This window comes from Camelina sativa, chromosome 12 (assembly GCF_030686135.1).
Source record: "Camelina sativa cultivar CO46 ecotype springtype chromosome 12, ASM3068613v1".
Classification (NCBI taxonomy): domain Eukaryota; kingdom Viridiplantae; phylum Streptophyta; class Magnoliopsida; order Brassicales; family Brassicaceae; genus Camelina; species Camelina sativa.
In genome coordinates, this window is record NC_141891.1 from 5,730,123 (window position 1) to 5,749,977 (window position 19,855).

At 31.1% G+C, this 19,855-nt stretch overlaps 2 protein-coding genes and 1 long non-coding RNA gene across 6 annotated transcripts; 1 reads left to right on the forward strand and 2 right to left on the reverse strand.

The window, feature by feature from the left end:
- Positions 1–380: 380 nt before the first annotated feature.
- LOC104730426 (uncharacterized) lies at positions 381–1,707 on the reverse strand. 3 transcript variants are annotated; one of them, XM_087479296.1, is made up of 2 exons: positions 932–1,707; positions 381–704 (listed from the first exon to the last, which is right to left on the reverse strand). In XM_087479296.1, the coding sequence occupies exons 1-2, from the start codon at positions 1,605–1,607 to the stop codon at positions 676–678; spliced, it is 705 nt and encodes a 234-aa protein (XP_087335422.1). In that variant the 5' UTR covers positions 1,608–1,707; the 3' UTR covers positions 381–675. The 3 variants fall into 3 exon arrangements, with proteins under 3 accessions (XP_087335422.1, XP_087335421.1, XP_087335420.1); XM_087479295.1 differs by having other exon boundaries at positions 381–742; positions 920–1,707; XM_087479294.1 differs by having other exon boundaries at positions 381–742; positions 911–1,667.
- Positions 1,708–5,633: 3,926 nt separating this feature from the next.
- Positions 5,634–9,882, reverse strand: LOC104730428 (transcription factor bHLH68). 2 transcript variants are annotated; one of them, XM_010449588.3, is made up of 8 exons: positions 9,274–9,882; positions 8,641–9,025; positions 8,242–8,322; positions 7,640–7,705; positions 7,430–7,495; positions 6,916–6,975; positions 6,740–6,784; positions 5,634–6,194 (listed from the first exon to the last, which is right to left on the reverse strand). In XM_010449588.3, exons 1-8 carry the CDS (start codon positions 9,597–9,599, stop codon positions 5,997–5,999), a joined length of 1,227 nt encoding a protein of 408 aa, XP_010447890.1. In that variant the 5' UTR covers positions 9,600–9,882; the 3' UTR covers positions 5,634–5,996. The 2 variants fall into 2 exon arrangements, with proteins under 2 accessions (XP_010447890.1, XP_010447891.1); XM_010449589.3 differs by having other exon boundaries at positions 5,634–6,179; positions 9,274–9,872.
- On the forward strand, positions 8,316–8,870 carry LOC147930206 (uncharacterized). Its single transcript, XR_015574694.1, has 2 exons — positions 8,316–8,446; positions 8,603–8,870. It is a non-coding gene; the product is annotated as an uncharacterized LOC147930206 (long non-coding RNA).
- Positions 9,883–19,855: the final 9,973 nt, after the last annotated feature.

Here is a 19,855-nt window from a genome sequence, read left to right on the forward strand (position 1 = left end):
ATATTAACCTCATAGGGTCATAGTCCATATTTATGAATCGCCAAAATAATTTAAGACTGCATTCCAAATAACAACGTCTTGGATGTATGAGTAAATTCTTGAGAAAGACGTTGTTGACGCCTGCAATTTGCATATATATAATATGACCGGAATTAAATTGCACGAAACGTTATGGTTGGTCCGTGAACAACCTTGAGAGCGACATTGTATCTTATACGTACTATTATCTTCTCTACTTTTTGTTTCTCTTAACTTGTAAAATTTTGAGTGTTTGCGGATCCGCTAACATATCAAGTCTTAAAATTAATTAATCTTATTTATATAATTATATTTTGTGAAATTTTCCGAAGTTAGTTGTTACCTATGGATATATTAACAAATTCACCTATATAGATTCTTCTCATTAAGATAGGAAAATATGTACATATAGCAGCCATGTTTCATCAACATGTATTCAAGTATTCAACATTCAAATGAAAATATATCTAAGAAAAACTTGTAAATCACCGACTCACCGACACCGTCCCAACCCCAATATTTATACATGTATTCAAGTATTCTCAAATGTGGCCTTATGTTTTCTTTAGCAATTTAACCCGCACAAAATGCGTTGGCCACTAAACGCTCGGCTCGGATCATCTAACCCATCCGTCGTGGTACGGCGACTCTAACGTGTTAGCCATCTTCTTTTGCAGCTGAAGGTTCTTAGACCATGATTACTGGCGTTGCTTTCTCCCCAGTTCTTTTAATAAAATCAAATAAAAAATTATAAATAGGAGAGAGAAAGTAAAGAATCGTTGCTGCAGTTATTGGCAGAAGAAACGATTCTCAGTGTTTTTTAACATATGTCAATCACTTATTAGTCATATATTAAAATATTAATTTTTTTTTCTTTGAGTAACGGTGACACCTTTCTCACCGCTAAAGATGCTCTTATAAAACTTCTTTATAAACTCTTCCGCGGCTTTATCCACCACATGATCGTGATCTCCACCGTCTTCCAACGGGAACGGTGAATCCGTCACCCTAAGCTGTCTCACCGCCGGAGACATCATCAACGGTGACTCTCTGAGCGCTGCCGCCGCTCCCGTCTTCGTATCATTATCTCCCAACAGCTCAAAAACCTTCTTAACCGCTGCCTCCACCGCAGCGTCTTCGTTGTCATAACCGCCGTGGACGCGGCGTTTGCGTTTGCACATAAAGGCTAAAGGGTCGTAGTCACGGACCCGTGTGGAGGAGTTGACGTCAGAACCGCCGGTGGAGCTAGATCGGCGACGGAGGCTAGTGATGGCTTTGTTGCCTCTCTTAAGCATTAGGTTTAAGTCAAGCATGAGCTTGCTTTTGACTGTACCGGTTTTTAAAACGCAGAAGACGATGCGGACGATCTTCCAAAGCCTTTTGGCTGCGACTTGAGCGTTCTGTTCCATTTCCATGTATAAGCCTCTTTTTGGTGCAGAAGCTTCCATTTTTACTATATTTTCTTTTGGAGAGAATATGTTTTTTTTTTTGGTTCTTCTTCTTTTGCTTGTCGTCTCACTCTTGTAAGATTGGATTGTCATTGGAGGGAGTGAGTAGAGGGTATTTAAAGGATAAGGAAAATAATACATATGTAAAAGGATATTTTTAAAATAAAAAAAAATTTCTAAAGAGAACTAGCCTAAAACCACAACTTTAGGGAAAAAGATATTTCTTTCTTATTAAGAGGTTGGAGTAGTCGCCAACAAAGAAGACTTCTTTGTACGTATGGCAAAAAAAGAAGAAGAGAAGAAGTCTTCTTTGTATGATTTAATTGCTTTATTTCTTCCTTTTTTTTCCATTTTTTATATTAGAACTAAGCTATCCACAAATCATAACACATATATACATATCTAACCGTTAGATGATGGAAACGAAATTTAGAACAAAAGGAGCTTTAACTCTAGAGTAAGCAACCGAACTGTAGCCATGGTGGTTAGGATGTTTCAAAAGTGACTTATATAGAATAATGATAATAATCATATATATAGTGTAAGAATTAAGTAAACCAAATATCATTCGTGAGCTTGTCATGAGAGCCGAATTTGTCAGGCTGATTTACGGAGATTTCGACTTGCGGGTTAATGAGTTTTGCTTATGATAAAATAATATAATTTTACAGTTTTTGGTTCAGAATTAAAGAAAATATATCGTTTTCTCAAGATTTTTGTTTTATTACCACTAAGACTACTGTTAACAAATACAAATATTTAGTCAATAATTAGAAACCCACGTATAGTTCAAGAACTAGAAATGTTACGCGTTCGTACGAGTTAGATTTTTGAATTATGTATTGCAGTTCTAGACATGCAAGTCGATATGTCGAAATGGAATTTAACTGTTCAGCTTTGGTACCACTGATATAAGTTATAACATGGTCGGAAACCAATGAATATATATTCTTTATAGTATTAACACTTGCTTATATACAAGATGTATTTGCATGCTGTGTTTGAACTTAGGAATGTATATATATGATATAAAAGCCAAACATGTCACCTGGAGTTAACAAACAGAAAAAAAGAAAGTTAATGTGTCTTTCTTCATACATACGTTAATCATTTTGAAATTATAAATGTATAGATATATAATGTTTTGGTAACAGAAAAGCAAACATTTTGAAATATATATTAAGAAAAACTAAAAGATAACCTGATTTCACTAAGATACTCTAAAGATATTGCGATTATAACATCACGTCCAGATCAAATCAAATACAACATTAACTATGATTAGATTGTCCCTAAGTGTGTATATGTTCTTCAAGACTTTCTATAAACTAATTGGATATATTAGTTGAGTCATGTCTTAAAAGTTGATAGCAAATTTAGACCGTTGCCGTAGCCACTAAGGCGATCCAACAAATTCAAGGAAATGTCATCTTCGTACGTGGCGATTAACATTTACTTTGTTGTCGTTTAGAAATTTTTATACGTGTTACTTCACAACTGGACCCCCTCAGAAATTAATAATTTTAAAATAATATCTTATACCTTCAAATGGAATCTACACTAATAACCACAAGCTCTAACCAAAAGGCCTTTTGGTCTATTTCAAAGTTTTTGATAAATCTACTAACGTTTTTTCTTCTTCCTTAATAAATCTACTAACGTTTGTTGGTCCATATCTTTTTTTTTTTTTTTTTTTTTTTCATATAGAGGTTTTGGTCAGTTTTGCGAATGAATATAATTTCTACCGCCTTCAAACTTCAAACTCATTACCTAGTGCATATATCTTCACATGGTAGAAAACAATCTTTCAAAAAAAGAAGAAATCAACAATTGACCAACACCTAAAACCATTTATGAACCAAGACTGTCGAAACCGAACTGAAGAGATATTTTTACTCTTCGTTCGGAGAGCAACACCTAAAAATTATGGTGCAAATAAAATTGAATAAGGCCGTCAAAGATTTGTACCACTTTTCATTTGTCCCGTTTTAGATTATGATATATCTAATCTAATGTCCTTGATTGATTAGTCAAGATAAAAATGGTACAACCTTAGCCATAAGTTCTATAACAGTTAAAAAATTTCGATCACACACGATATAATGAATAGTCTCATGACATGCTATATTCCATTTGTAAAAAGTCACCTTGAAAAATGTCATCTAAATATATTCAGTATGAAATACCTAGGTCTTCGAACCCATGAATTTTGCTTTAGGTGATAGTACTACGTACTACCATAGTAGCCAGTAGCCACAAAACTGAATCGAAAACGACATCCCGTGTGCGTCGGGAGGGACGAATATTACGTGGAAGGGACATGCAGTTTTTAACTATAAAACTAATTATTGGCGAAAACGACACTCCAATTCCATTTGGACCATTTCCTTCACAAAACCATTTTTCTAACCATATACATAATCTATATCTGATCACATCCATAAGGCTAAATAAATTTCTAACTTGCTATTTTTTTTTCTATAATCCTTGGTTTGAAAACTAGTCTTTGCTAGTTTTCTTTTTATCAAAAAGAGAAAACCATGCACTCTTTGTTTTTTATTAATTTTGTTTTAATTTGTACGTTTTAAAACTTTAATTATTATGTTATTAATCATTACTATTATTTTAATAATGTTTCATTTTCGGAGTTTTCATAAAAGGAGCTTTAGAAATGGGCCATGAACATTAGAGCTTAGACGTGAAGGCATCTAAGCCAATTATAGCCACCTGTGCGTGTCCATTAACTAAGCTATTAATATGGAAATTCCATAAGCTATTTATGTATATATCATGATTTGTGGTATATGATATATAATTTATTTCTTATCTGAAAGTATTGTAGTCTTTAAATTAAACGTTGAGTTCTTTGCTTTTGTTCTCTTTTATTGTTGGTCTGCTTTTATTGGGTGGAAAGATTCTGTATTTTCTGTGAAGTAATGGTGTTTTAAATTTTGTCATCGTTCTACATAATAATGTTATCTATTTGATCAATATAATAATTTGTAGTTGGATCGGGTGTTATGGATAAATCCCATTATCCACTATATTATGTTCCTCAATAATATGATCCACAAAAGAGAAAGTATATATCAATCATATATAGACTATAGTATATGTTTTTTTTTTTGGTATATAATGTTTTGGTTTTTCAATTCGACTTTTCTTTGTTAATTAGTTCAATTCCACATAAACTGGTTTCAAATGTAAGTCAAGTTAAGGCATGAACCACACTAATTGCAGTCGAAAAGTGCAACTGCTGCAACGTTAATACGTTATCTTAAGATAAGCGCGTTATTGATTGGAGACCAAGGTTTTTTGTTTGGTTTCGCTATGGGCCAACTTTGTTGTAATGGGCTTTTCTTTTTTAACTTTTCAATTAAATGTTAACTTCGTTGTTCAAAGTCAAAACAGTTTTTGAATCGACTGCACGTTTACGAGAAAATGCTACACCAAATTAACATGAAAATAGAGATAACATCGGTAATTACATTTCATGCCAGTTTGACCATTAGTTTGCGATGTTACACTTGTGAATTGTGATATAAATAATACAACCCCTTATCGGTTTACTTCACGATTCACACCATAATTCCATAATCAACGTCCAAAGCTTTAGTTTCCAAACCAAAAAATCAAGCCATGGACGTGAAGAACTCCAAACCTGATGCAGCCAAGAGTTTCGGTACGAGCGGCGGAAACGGTGGTTCCGGTAGCATTTCCGATGTGGGTAAAACGATGGTTGCACCTGGATCTGGTGGAGATCAGCACATCTCGAGGGATGCTTTTGAAAAAGATCCTAAGAAGTTCTTTGGTGATCTTCACGCCAAAGACAAGAAGTGAATCATCATTTAATTAAAGAATAAAATGATCAAAGTGATAATATTTTGTTTCTTATTTTCTTTGTTACTGAGATCCTCCTCCAGTTCACCTATGAAGTGACGTACAATAATATAATTCCCAATTTCTGAACTGTTTTTGCTTCTTTTATTTTATTTTTATATGGTGGGTTTCTTTTATTCAGGTTAATTATTATAATTACGATCTTACATAAATTAAGATCTACGCATGAAAATGGCGAATGAAGAAACCTCGTAACTTAAATCGATATTTTCACCATATTTTCGTGCATTCTTTTTTCTTTTTAATGTTTTGTTGTATATATCCACATTCCACAAAATAGACATATTAATTATAGTTGTAGAGTATAATAGCAAAACAACGATACAAACCACGTGGAAGTAATTAGAATAAGTACTTAACCACAAATTACAATTAACCGGTAAACAAAAACACAAACAGTATCCTAAGAAGAACGTAAATTGATCACTTGGTCATATCATCTGATTAACATATCAAATGATGAAACGCCAAACGCAAATTCTCTAGCATATTTTTTAAACGAAGTACTTGACTTGTATAGCATCATGAGCAATCAGCCTTGGAAACTCAATTTGTTGTCTTCTCAGTAGACTGACTGCTCGTGATGTTATATCAAATTTTTGGAATTCCACGTGGCATGATTTCATTGGCTCAATGGAAACCGGCGGAGCCGAGTGCTGGAGCCCAATAGTCGGCACCGTTGTCGCTGCCTACTTGGAGTGTGCATGAGATTGGAACAAGACATAAACCTCGACTTCTCAGATCTTTCTTAGGTTCTTCATTTGCATTTTGATTGTCCGTTGACGAAGAGGAAGCTCCTATTCTCTTCATGCACTGATCATTCACCAGCTAAAACCATGTCACAAAAATATAAAAGAAGTCACTTAAGATGTGTAGCATTGATTATAACAGAGTTAACACATATTTTAACACCCTGACTCATATAAAAAGGTTCCGTGTATACACTATTAATCATATTATACAGAAAATACAGTGAGATAGTGCTAATTAGTAATAAAGAGAATATTTCATTGAAGTTTTCCTGAGAAAAAGCATATATAAAAGACCGCCAAAGGAATTTGAAATGCACTTATATGACGAAAACAATTAAACAAATAAGGAGGAAAAGTTAAATATTTAAATAAATTTAGTGACTTTGTTGGTTTTAACGAACTTTGTTGGTTATAATAATGTAAGGGAGGGTGAAAAAAAGCTGGCCACTGCATCTTTTAATATAATTCAACTTTACTTTAAAGAAAACAGTAGAAAAAGGAAAAAAGGGGAAAAAAATTTGGAAACTAAAGCTGTCCACATTTTAGATTTTGGATTCAATTGATCCAATAAAAAGTATAGTGATTATAATTATGTTGACCCAAAATAAATTGACGACGTACCTGACCAGGGTCCTCAGGAAATATGCAACTCCTATCTCCTTGCAACTATTCATAAAAACCATAGTTTAAAAGAGAATTAGTATAGTAAATGAGAAAATTTAGTATAGTGTATACACTATATATAGCGTGATGATCTGTGTGTATATATCAGTATGTAAATGAAATTTGGTGCTTACATGTTGTTGGTGCCTCATATTTCCGGAGGCAGTCGTACCAAAGTAAGGATGACTCAGAGCCTGCGACAGTTGCAAAAACAACATAAATACTTTATATATAATCACATCAATCAAATATTACTTAACATGGAGAGAACAAAACTTTATACTAACTTTCTTATCTCTTTATAATATAATTTTGCTTTCACCATCATTATAATTTTCGTCGATCAATGAGTAGTATAATGGTGTTCATACACTGTAACTGTAACTAATAGTATATGCTAATCTATTGATATTACGTGGAGATTGATTTTCACCAATCAGGAAATTTACAGTCGGAGACCTGTTTACCAAAACTTTGTGATATAAAAGCAAATGGTTTTGAGATAGAAAGGTAAATTAGTAAATTAATCACTTGGATTTCTCTGACACATTGTAATTTCCTAGACGTTAATCTTTTTAGCATTTTTAATTATTCTTTTTACTGAAAGCAAAATGAGAATATTGAGAGTTAGGAAAAGACGAGTCACACCTCAATTTGACTCTGAAGGAATCTAATGTATCCAATAGCTTCCGACAGGACTGAGGCTGTGTCAGTCTGCAAAAGATGGGTAAAAAGGGAAGAAAAATGATTTAGATTAACAAAAAATATCTCCAATATTGATGTTAAAAAGTTGATTTGATAAGGGAATATAAGACGGCCTTAATAAATGTATACTTTGTTAATTAAATTTATCTTTACCTTTCCAAATGGAGATACTAGCTGATGAAGCGCTGCGATTCGGCCTCCTAATTTCTCCTTTCTCACCTTTAATTATCACCATAGATTAATTAATACCATAAAGTAAAAGCTTTCTATATACAGTAGATGTGCATGTGTGGTTATATTTTTTTACTAATTACCATGCATAGAGGAAAACGTGCTTACTTAGTAAGTAGAAGTATTTAATAATATTGTACTTTCAATAATTAACATTATATCATCGAATCCAAAGTAATACGAGTCACTTCATTTCTACGTTTCAGTATGTCTATATTCTATAGATTTAATATATAATATCTAAGGAGAATGTTGAGACTGATTTCAGTTTGAATTTTATGAAAGAAAGAGAGAAAAGGAATAATGAAGAAGGAAGAAGAAGACAAAACAAGAGAGAACAAAAGAGTTACAAAACACAAAAACCACACAGCTTATTCTGTGCCCATTCTGTTTTGTTTGCTTCTTCTGTTCTCCTTTGTGTTTGTGTTTTTGTTTTGTTATTATGATGTCAGGGAGATAATTTATATACAGAGAAAACGTTATGTAAGCTAACTAAAGTTTCATTGATATAATCAATTAGTTACCTTGAGGGTTGATTGTGACGAAGGAGAAGGTTGAAGCCTTGGCTTCTTATTAGTAGACCCACCAATGTCTACGCTGTTACACTTCATCACAAATATAGATAACAAACAAAAACAAAGATCAATTAGTCATTAATCAAAAAAATTCATAGCAAAACTTATTCTGTTTGCGTATTGAATTTAGATCCAAACCTTAAAATAAGACTTGGTTTGTCTTGTTCTTTTTAAATGACGTTTCTAGATTTCACTTTTTCATAGTATATGATGTGTTTACTAATTTGTATATAAATTAGATCTTATTTCCGAATTTTCTCTCACTATATAGCATTATATATTAATAGTTTTTTTTTTTTTTTTGCTGTAGTTCATGAAAATATCTAAGATATGTGGAAGAAGTGTTACCTCAGAGGCTCGATCCGGAGGAATGTGTCTCCCTTCGGACAAGTGAAGACCATTGTGATTGCTAGAGAAATCCAACATATTATTATTATTGTTGTTGTTGTTGTTGTTATCATCGTTACTATTGAGGCTTGTTGTGGTTGTTGTAACACAAGATTTGTTAGGAGGTGAGTTCGGCGAAGATATGACATAACCATTGTTGTTGTTAATGTTACTCTCTTGTTTGATGTCAACCGCCTCCATGGAAGCTTGTTGGTGGCTTAACACTTGTTCTTCCCAATTCTCCAATCTCATCTTTCCTTGAAAACTATGGTGTTGTTGTTCATCATGATGATTATGATGGTTCATCATCTCCAATCTCTCTTCCTCTCCCATCATCAATCCACCCCTAAAGTTTACAAGAAAATATCCATAAATATTAGATTGATACTTAAAAATATACACACACACATATATATATATACGTATATATGTCATAACAAAAGAGTAATCAAGATTAGGTAGCAACACACGAGAAATAAGACCATGAAGTGAACTAGAACTCGAGTAACACAAGATCATGTCATGTGCCTAGAGAATATTTTTCATTTTGGAATATTTATAGAGGGGGAGAGAGAAAGAGAGAAGGAGAGTTACAAAAGCAGTTGGCTAAGGCTCCAAGACTCTGGAGGGAGATCATTGCTTTCAAGCCAAGAAGAGATGTTAGGGTTATTAGGCAAAGACGTTGAAGAAGATGAGGAAGAAGAAGTCGCCGGAGAGGGCAAGAAGTGCGGCAAAAGAGTCGGCATCATCCGTGGTCGCAGATAATTGTTGTTAGGATTCATATGTGGCGGCAACGGCGCCTGCTGATGACCTATCAACGGTGGTGGTGGCCTCATGCCGCCGCTTACGTTCCACCAATTAGGGTTTCCGGCCGCCATCAGCTGTTGAACCGGCGAACTCTCTAACACACCTCTATTCATCACCTTATCTCTCCTCTCTCTCTGTCTCTCTCTCTCTCTCCTAGATCTCTTTCTGTTTACTAATCAGAGAGGCTTTGGAAAAACTTGGAGAAGTGTTTGATTCTTTAACTTAAGTAGTTTTAGTTTTCTCGGAGAAGAGAAAGAGAAAGAAGACTCAAAAAACTAACTTAAATTTTTGATCTCATTTGATAACATGTGATGTTAATTTTTTTGGAATTTTTTTTTTTGTTATTTAATTTTGTCTTTTTCCTCTCTCTTTTTTTCGTTCCTTTAATTTCCTTTCTTTAAATTTATTTTATTTTATATATCATATATTTACTTTTTCCCCATGCTTTTTTCCATGCTTTAGCTTTATCTTAAAGTGGGGCAGAGAAAGGTGGTAGCTACTTTTATTATTTAAATTAATACATGGGTTGAAAAAAACAAGCAGAAAATTATTTTAATATCAAAGGAAAAGAATTATTCGAATATTTTATATACGGTGTATAAAATTTTCGAATATATATAAATAATTTAATAAAGTTTTGGGTATATCACACAATTCACAAGTGTCTTGCATCTATGATCTATGCATCCGCCTTTTTCAGTTTTCATCGAATGTACAATTTAACTATATATCCTTTTCATCCATATGTTTTTTTCCTTTTCTTATCCATATGTTTTCATGTTTGAAACTTACTGATTTTTTTCTTTCTTTTCAACTACTAAGATTGCTTCTTTGTTCTAACAGTTACTGTTAAGGCTTTAAATGGTTGTACAGTATGCTCCAGAACAAACTAAAATTGGATTAGTCTGCATTAAATTTACCATTGACCATCGCATACCAGTATGCATTGTTGCATACTAAAAATTTACATACTAGTATACATTTGAGCGTACAACTCCATACCATTATAAATTCACTATTGGTCTGTATTTTTCATTCTACTCCTCAAAGCTCCATACTAATATAAACTCCATACTAATCTGCTCCACACCATAGTTCAATGTTTTGCATACCAAAATATTAATATGCATTGTACAGTTTACACCATACCTTATAATTATTCAAAGCCTAAGTAATTAGTTATAAATGGCGGCAATGATTATATTCTGGGCCAATACCAAGGTTTTAGTTTGTATAGTAGTATAGGGTACTAGCCGAGCTAACATGTTTTTCCTGATACGTAAACTATTACAAACTTTTAATAAAAGAACCACCGCGCGCATTGTCGTATTATATGCCATCTACTTATAAAACCACATTGCTAATTGATTTTTGTTTTGTTTTTGTATAAATGACAGAGACGACACAAATAATTTAGCGTATAGAACTGAACTTTTAAAAAGCACTGAGGAAATATAAATTATTTCATTAACAACTAAAATAAAATAAAAATGGAAATAGAATCAAAATTGTATAATGCACTTATATTAATCAACTACATGTCTACATTTAATAAATCTCAAATATACTGGTTTCGCAGAGTCGTATAAATGTAAGAAAATTAAAGACAAGAAAGATTCTTCTATTTTATTTCAACGAAAGATTCTGTTTTTGCTGACTAATTAAAAAGTACTGAATTGTGTTGCGTAGGGTTTTCTGTAATTGTAACAATGGAAATACATCTAACGAACTCTGTATTTAACTAGTCTAATTCGTAAAAACGAGTCATAAAGTCGGTAAGCGTCTTTTTAACATCGGATGATCAAATTGCTCTCAACATTTTTCTTTAAAGTGTTACTATTTTTTTTGTGGTTGAAAGGTATAAGAACATCTATGTCTTGATATCATCTCATCGTGGAATAAAGTCACTGTGGATTTGTAATATTAATATATTAATTGCATTTTGAAAACGTATTCTCAAAAAAATATTGTCAGTTTCATTTTTTTAAAAGCATACTTAATTATTTTTAAAAACGTAAAGAAACATGTATGGTTTACAAAAGCTACATATAATAATTTTAAAAGACTATAATTACCTTTACTCATTTTTTGTTTTTAATAATAAATAACAAAAATATTTCAAATCAGCAAAAATTTGAACTTTTCATTTTCCACTAAATTCAATCGCAAGAAGTAATTTTTATTTAACCCACTATATATGTTAAATATATATCTTTTTTTTTTTCCTTATAAATCAATGTACTAAAACATTATATAGTAGTATTTTTGGGATTGTGCGTTAACTTCAGAAAAAGTATATTGCGCGTAATTAAATATGTGCATATATAGTTGCGATTGTAATTGTGTGTATATTATAGACAATTATTCGTTCTTTATTTCACCTATTTAGAGTGGGGCAAACAAAAGCTGAATTTTTAAGTGTGGCTATATATATATGCACCACCAGTTTAATCGGAGGAGTTTTTTTATAAGAATTATTGAATGTTATAAAAATTGACAAAAATTTCTTTTTTGCCACTCACACAGCCACACACAAGATGACGAGGGCATTGTGTCATATGACGCATACAAAGTAGAACTTGCGTTTTAACTTCTAAGAGCATGAACGTGTTATAAAAATAGAAATCTAATTAATGATAATCCTAACTAATTTTTGTTTTTTAATGCCTACAAGGAAGAAGACCAACATCTCGAATGAATCAATGTCCTAGGGTTTGGAGATCCCTAATATTCTGTCTCCCAGTGATTTCAATTTCCAAGAAATCCTTGCATAGCCAGAAAAAAACAATACAAATATGCTTACTTATATACGTCGTCTCGTCTTCTGATACGGTTTTTAAAAAATATAATATGTGTAGTTTACAGCTACATAAATTGATGCGTATAAAGAACTCATAGCGTTTATTTTGCCTACTCTATATGAATAATCTAGCAGATAAAATCCTCATTTCCAGTTTGATACATACTTATATATAGGATCATGTACCATGGCTAATGGACACTTTTTCACTCTTAAATTATCTATCTAGTATAAATAATTTACAAATATTACACTAACAGGAGATTGGGTAAACGAAAAGATAAGTACATAATTTGGATAAAGTCGACTCATAGCTAATTTTAATCTTAGAATTCACATGGAGGTAATGAGTACATTCGTATTCTAACATTAACTATAGTTAATACTTACTCAAAACTAATGTAGGATTTGGATAAGGTTATTAAAAAAAAAGGGGTAGGATTTGGATACACTAAGTCTCTAATCTTGGCATTGACCCAAATCCAAGTTTTACAACAAGGAAACGGATTTGGATACTAAAAGTTTTACAACATGCGTTATTTTCTTACGATTTTTTTGGTAGCTAGATTAGCTCCATTTTGTTGCACTATTATTTCAAATGTGATTTAATACTTTTTACTATTTGAAATTGAGAACATACTTGATGGCCGACTAAATGACACCCTAATACACAACACACAAGAAATAAAAGGAATCGAACTCGGATATTGATTAATAACCCAACACATATATCACTCATAGACGGAATACATACATATTAACCTTTGAAACTATTTTTAAAAATAATTCGAAGGTTAAACAAGTGAAACAATCTATTGCGAACCTTATTAATTTGGTCCACAGTCAAATTGGTCCTTCCGATTCAAATAGGGTTTTCTTTTTAACACGCTTCCAAAATCTTTGTCGGAGAGGATATGTCGTTTCTTCCCATATTTATTCTCTTCCTTATTTAATGTTTTCTTAGTTCTTCTTCTTTTATTATTTAATGCTTGCAAACAAACACCTAGCAACAAATTCCTCTTTCTTGTCTTCCTCCATCTCCCCTATTTTATTTTGTATTCAAAATTATTTCCATACTCTTTAAATTTGAGCTCTAATTATTTATTACTATATATGTTCAAATTCGTATATTATATATTGTTGATAAAAGAAAACGAAAAAAAATATATATTTGATTATTTATGTATAGTCATTTATTTAAGAAGACTAAAATTGGAGGTAAATAACAGAATCTAATACGGTTAAATTTGATAGTAACGTGGGTTGATTGGATTATAATTTATAACTCGTAGCTATGGTTGTGATACCTTTTTTTTGGGCAAAGTGATATAGTACTTATGTACCACAAAAGTGAATGAATATATGAAAAAGTAACTAAAACAAAACTATATATACAGTCAAACATACACATATATATTAATATATATGTTATAAACTCTTTTACTTACGTAAGAGATTTTTGAGACGTTTTGTGGGATATGTACCCGTATGTCTTTGTAGTTTATGTATATAATTGAACGATCACAATCCACAAGAATTTTCAAAATTAGCTTCCATTTGTTTTGTAAAGTAAGCAATACTATACTTTCTGAGTAGAAGATAAAATCCGTCTACAGATAATTACAAAATGTACGTACGCAAAACAAAAGTAATGCAATCTTAATAAATTATATAGAGTTAAAGGTTTTATTATATATGTTTGTATTTCCTAAAAATAATTTTGTAAGAGTTTTTCTTATTTCAAAAGATTATTTTTCAATATAAATTTAATTAATTAATTAATGTTACTATTTTGTAAACTTCAAGAATTAATTCTGAGAATAATATAAAATTATATAAATTGCTATTGGTTCATAATTAATTAGTTATCTTTAGGTGATAAAATAATACTATAGCATTCATTTTTTTAATTTAGGGACACCTATATATAATATATATATATATATATATATATATATATATATTGATACATCTACACAACTTTGTGTTATTTATTTCAATAAATTGTAGTATCGACTTTAAATTTTGTATAAAGGTCGAGAAAACAAACTTTTCTTAGCAGAAACAATAATTTAAAAGAAGAGATAAACATTTTTAAAAGGAACGAGGCCGACACAATTGTCGTATTGGCACGACTTGTAATCCCCATTGAAGTATAAGCTGCCGTAATCGTTCGTGAATTTGTTTACGGATATGTGAATTTTAATATGCCGTCTACCATACATATATTGAAACTGTGCAAATGCTGTTTTTTAATTGCTCATCAAAGGCTGTTCGATCATTTGGATTCCACACAGACGTTAAATTTTTAGTCTTAGTCAAAAAAAAAAAAAAACCTAATCAAAGATTTATTCGTAATTTGTATCTAAAAGAAATAATCAAGTGATATTAAAAAATAAATCAATATCAAATGTGTTTATAAAGCAATTATATACGCTCTGTCATAATATAATGTGTTTACAAAGCAATCATATGTATTTTCATTTTCTCGTTTGTTTTAGATTAAATTTGTGATCTTAATCCTAACATCAATATGCTTCATTTGAAAAGACAAATCGAAACAACATTACTCGTTAATTACTACCATTTTTTACTTGGTTAATGATTGTAATAAGCCCATGGTAATAAGCATCTATGTCCGAATACAGTATATGTGTGACTTATCCATACATATAATTGAAATTGACAAAAGAATTTATTGGTAGACCATATCTCAGTGGCAATATGATAATTAAATAAAATCATCGATCAATCACTCTCAATAATTATTAATTAACTTAAAAATTACAGAATAATTGTGATTAAACTACAGATCCCAAAACCCCTAAAATCATGCCTTTTGTGTTTTTTATTTGTTGTTTTGTCTTCTTATATACTATATGTGATTTATTTAATTAAATATTAAATGATTTCTTTTGCAGTTTTTTCTCCACTCATTGAACTCTAATTACTTTCCTCGCCTATAAAGCAAAGAGCCAAAGAAAACTGCTTTTGTGGATGGTAATTCACGGCTAAACAAATACTACTAATCAGTTACATCTTTATAAATTATAAGTCTATTGTTGCATTTATTTGATCCAAAAAAATTAGATATCTCATATCTGCAATAATGGTTAAAAATAACTTCAGATTTAAAATAAACTAAATTAAAAATACCATTATATTAGAAAGTCTTGGGTCTCTATCTCTATGTTACTCATTGCATTATATATTTACGTAATATCTATTTAAAAGATACATTATAAACGTATATATTTATTATTATTATGGAAAAATGAAAAAATAATTCTGAGGTTGTAAGTAAAATTTCATATAAACCTTTTTCGAATGAATGAAAATAGTTTTCTTTTCTTATAAAATAGAACAAATTGGGTATCTAAAATTTTGCACAGCAAAACAAATCACCAAATCATGATATATATACTGTATGTTTTACAATATGAATTGCACGCAATACAAAAAAAAAGGAAAATGAAAACATATATTGGATCTTTCCCACATCTTCCAAATGCGTTGAAAAAACAGACCAATCTATGGGTGTAGATGTTATTTTCACTATTTCTCAATAGTTTGTTGCAAAGACCATTCTTGTCTAGTTTTCGTTCATGCAAACTACGACTTCTTCATACAGTCATATATAGTCTAGTCTTCACTATAAGACCTCCATATCATCCTTAAAAGAATACGAGTATAAACATACTTACTTTATTACATGAACCATTACCATATATATATATATATGTTTAACATTGATAACCAAACCAGTATAACCCTGATTCTTAGAAAAGTTATAAACTCATGATGATCCAAAGTTTAACAAGTTTTTGGTATGCGATGTCAAAAAGGAAAACGAAAAAGCACAAGTTTTTGATCACGTGATGAAACACGTGACTAGTAAAACCCGTGGATCGGAATGATATTTGGAACAGGCCATGTTAGAAAGCCCAATTATTTGATGACTACAAGACAAAACTGTATGAAATTCTGATTTGGGTCGGTGGCCCACATGGCCTGCACGTGCCAAAAGCCTGTTTCTCTCTCTCTCTCTCTCTCTCTCTCAGTCTAAAAACATTGTAAATATAGAAACTTTAAATTAATTACTTAGAAATTAATAATATTAATTTTAATCTAATAATTTGTGCTCACGCTTTTGACCAGGAATTGTTATTACCAAAATTTTAACTCTACATGAAAATATATTACTGATAAAAAATATTAGATATGTTATAAAATCAAAGATAACTGCATGATTTTCATAGCTTTTGATATATGTTCATCCACACAATCATTTTGATGTATTATTTTCAAATAATTCAGAAAATGAGCTCACCATAAGTATATCATCAGGTAAGGTTCAAAGAGCTGCATATCAAGTTCTTATTGAGAAAGGAGACATGCAATGGAAACGTTGCACGCAATACCTAGTAAAATTGCAGACTCTTAGTAAGAAATTAGTGTTGATAAATAATTTGCTAATTTAAAAAATTCTGGATTTAAAATTCGAGAAAGAATTAAGATTCACACGTGACACTGGGTGGGTCACACGTGAGAATGAATTTGATGAGAAAGTACAAAAGGGAGAAGACAAAGCGAGTCAGAGTCAACCTTAAAATTCATGTACGTAATAACCAATTGTTAGGAATAAAATGCTCTTCTTGAATATTATTACATCGAATCAAACTTGTCCACTAGCTTTCCTACTTCACTAAACAAACTTGATTTCAAGAAAGAAAAAAGAAAAAAAAAAAGCAATCAAACTCGATTTGTAAGTTGAATTGTTCATTCCTTTCCTATTTGGCTATTTCGTATCAAAAAGAGTAGTTTCCACTGATTATTGAAACTAAAAAAGGTCATGAGTTGTGCCCTATAGACTTTTAGTTCCCATAGTGGCATGACTTATCGATGATGGATTAAGTCCGATCAAGTCATTCTAGATTGACTTTTCCGATAATGTGGAACTATGGATTTGTATATACAAAAACCAACATAACAGAAAATTACATCGTTTATACATTACTTTATTTATGTTTTTTTTTTTAATGTTGATAACATATTGTTTACAATCAGGAATATGATTGATATATTATATATGAGTGTACTGAATTCAAATGTGACTTTGTGACTTTGAACCTGTAAAAAATCTGAGGAATATATACGGTTTGTCAAAGAAAAAAATATTTGAAGATATTTGGAATAGATGAAGTTAAAATCAGTCCAATCACCGTTAGAGCACATTTCAAGTTCGTAGCCACACCTGAAGATGTACACTTTGGTAGCATTATGTATTCCAAAATTACTTCAAGACATGACTTAGCTCATATTGTTGCGGTTGTAAGCATATTTAATTGTAAGTTTGTTCTTCTCTTGATCATTTGAAGGAAGTCAAGTGGATGCTAAGGTTCCAAGGATAAATTGCAGTAGCGGAGTGTGCTATACATACTGGTAGTTCTTATACAAGGTTAAAGGTTTCACAGTTTCATATTATGTTTCTATCATTGACAAAATAATTACGTATAATTTTGTAACTGATACGTATACCTATTTTTATCCAAATAAGAATAAGTTGGAATGGACTAATTCAACTAAAAATTAATTGTTACAATTTGGATAAAGATGCGCAAAGATTTATGTAAACAGAGTTAGGGACAGAGTCATCATCATGAGAAAACCAAGTCAAATTAAACTTCTATTAAGAGTCTAATTAATTAGATTTATTGCGACTAAAAGTTTGATTTGTATTGCTTTCAAATGCAATCTGCTTTTAGGATAGAGAAACAAAAGTTTAATTTAGCTTTCAAGTTGGTGTAACGTATAAGCTTCAACTTCACATTATTAGTGTTGCTAGTATATAATATATACTAGCATTTGATCCGCGCTACGCGCGGAAGTTAGATAAGGGCGTTATTTTTACTCTTTCCGTCTGCTTATGTTGTTTGTATGTTTTCTTTTGCTCTTTTGTTAATTTTTTTTTTCTGTACGTTTTTTTCAGCTAGTACAATGTAGTCAATTTTTTTATTCTTAATAAATTTAAATCAGCATGATCTTTTTTTGTTTTAAAAAAATATAGAATTAGAAGTTAAATTTGTATAGTAATAGTTGTTGTCTCACTTTACTCGTTACTTGTGCTTAATTAAAATTATTTTTCATTTTGTCGTTGGATTGTTATTTGGTATTATTATATGTGGTTGTAGGTAATCTTTTAATTATTTTATTATTTAATTAGTAACCTGTGCGAGTAGTTTTTTGTCAATAATTTTGTGTTTGTAGTGATAGGTTAGTGGTTTTGATTAAAAATGTTTACAAATCTCAGTTAATTACAATTCTGTTTTCATTGTTTTTTATTTCTTTTTGTGTTTCTGCCGTTTGGTCTTATTTTCTGTAAGCCTTAAAATTGTGTTGGCCTATTGGGTCTTTATTTTCTGTAAGCCATTGGTTTTTTTTCATTTTTTCTATCTACAGGACAGTAAGAGTTTTGAAACTATTTCTTTGATGCTTGTAATCCTTCTTCATTCATCCCTTTCATCGATGCACAATTTTTTTTTGGGGTGTATTTGGGTGTTTTTCTCTTTGCTTCGCATCTGTAGGGGGTAATTGGTTCTCCCCTGATGTTTTCGTTCCAATTAAGTGTTAATTGGTGTGCAAATCTGTTTTTTTTTATAAATTGTTTTCTTCCTTTCATTTCCTATTTAATTTATCCATTGTTTTTGAGATCTAAGTTTTAAGTTTTGTTTCGGTTGGCCCCATAGTGTGGTTTTCGATTGGATGTGAATGGTGTGTAGCAAAATTTAATTTTTGCTTCTATTATGCTTTTTAAAAAAACATTTTGGGGTGTATATTTTTGTGGCCGGTTTAGTAAGTCATTCAGTTTAAGTCTAATGTGAACAAAATCTGGAACTCGAATTTCAGCATCTTTTCCTTCAACTAACGGTGTATGTATCTCTTACATTTTCTTCTATTTGGTGATGGTTTTGTCAATTTCTGGCGACTAATGTCAATTAAATTTTAGTTGTGTTTCCCTGATCCTCTATAAGTGTTTGTCTTTTTTTTTTCGTTTGAGATTTTTTTTTTCTTTTCAATTTTAAGTAGTCCTGTTTTTCGAAGCCGACAATTTTTATGATTTAGGTGTCCCTGAAGCTAAAGACCTCTTTGCATATGTCTATGTCCTAGTGGTCCTAATACTTTTAGACCTGTTTTTGAGATTGTTTGTGGGAATTTTCTTCAATATGTTGATCTTGTATGTTCTGTTTTTGTTGCCATGGTGGTGGACTTTTTTTCCCCCCAATCGTTTGTATTCTTAGAGGATGATAATTATATTGGTGAACCTTACTGTTTTTTCTTAAGCTAAAAAATTAATTTCAGAGATATCCTTTAGATGTTCCGAGATGAAAGAATAAAGAAGGGGAGAGACGCTTCAGGTCGCACACCGGCGGACGGCGGAGTGGAGCTTCATGGAGAAGGTTTATTTCTACATCATATAAAACATGTATTATTAATGGATTGAGCTTTTAAAGAAATATGAAACTAGGTTTTTAAAGAAATATGAAACAAAAGAATAGGAATAGTTTAGTG

Coding starts and splice junctions, on each gene's coding strand:
- LOC104730426 (XM_087479294.1), bottom strand. CDS start 1,607: ATGTATTATTTTCCTTATCCTTTAAATACCCTCTACTCACTCCCTCCA. Junction 743..910: donor CATCTTTAGCGGTGAGAAAG/GTGTCACCGTTA, acceptor TTTTATTAAAAG/AACTGGGGAGAAAGCAACGC.
- LOC104730428 (XM_010449588.3), bottom strand. CDS start 9,599: ATGAATAGAGGTGTGTTAGAGAGTTCGCCGGTTCAACAGCTGATGGCG. Junction 9,026..9,273: donor AGCCTTAGCCAACTGCTTTT/GTAACTCTCCTT, acceptor TGTAAACTTTAG/GGGTGGATTGATGATGGGAG. Junction 6,195..6,739: donor TTCCTGAGGACCCTGGTCAG/GTACGTCGTCAA, acceptor ACATGGTTTTAG/CTGGTGAATGATCAGTGCAT.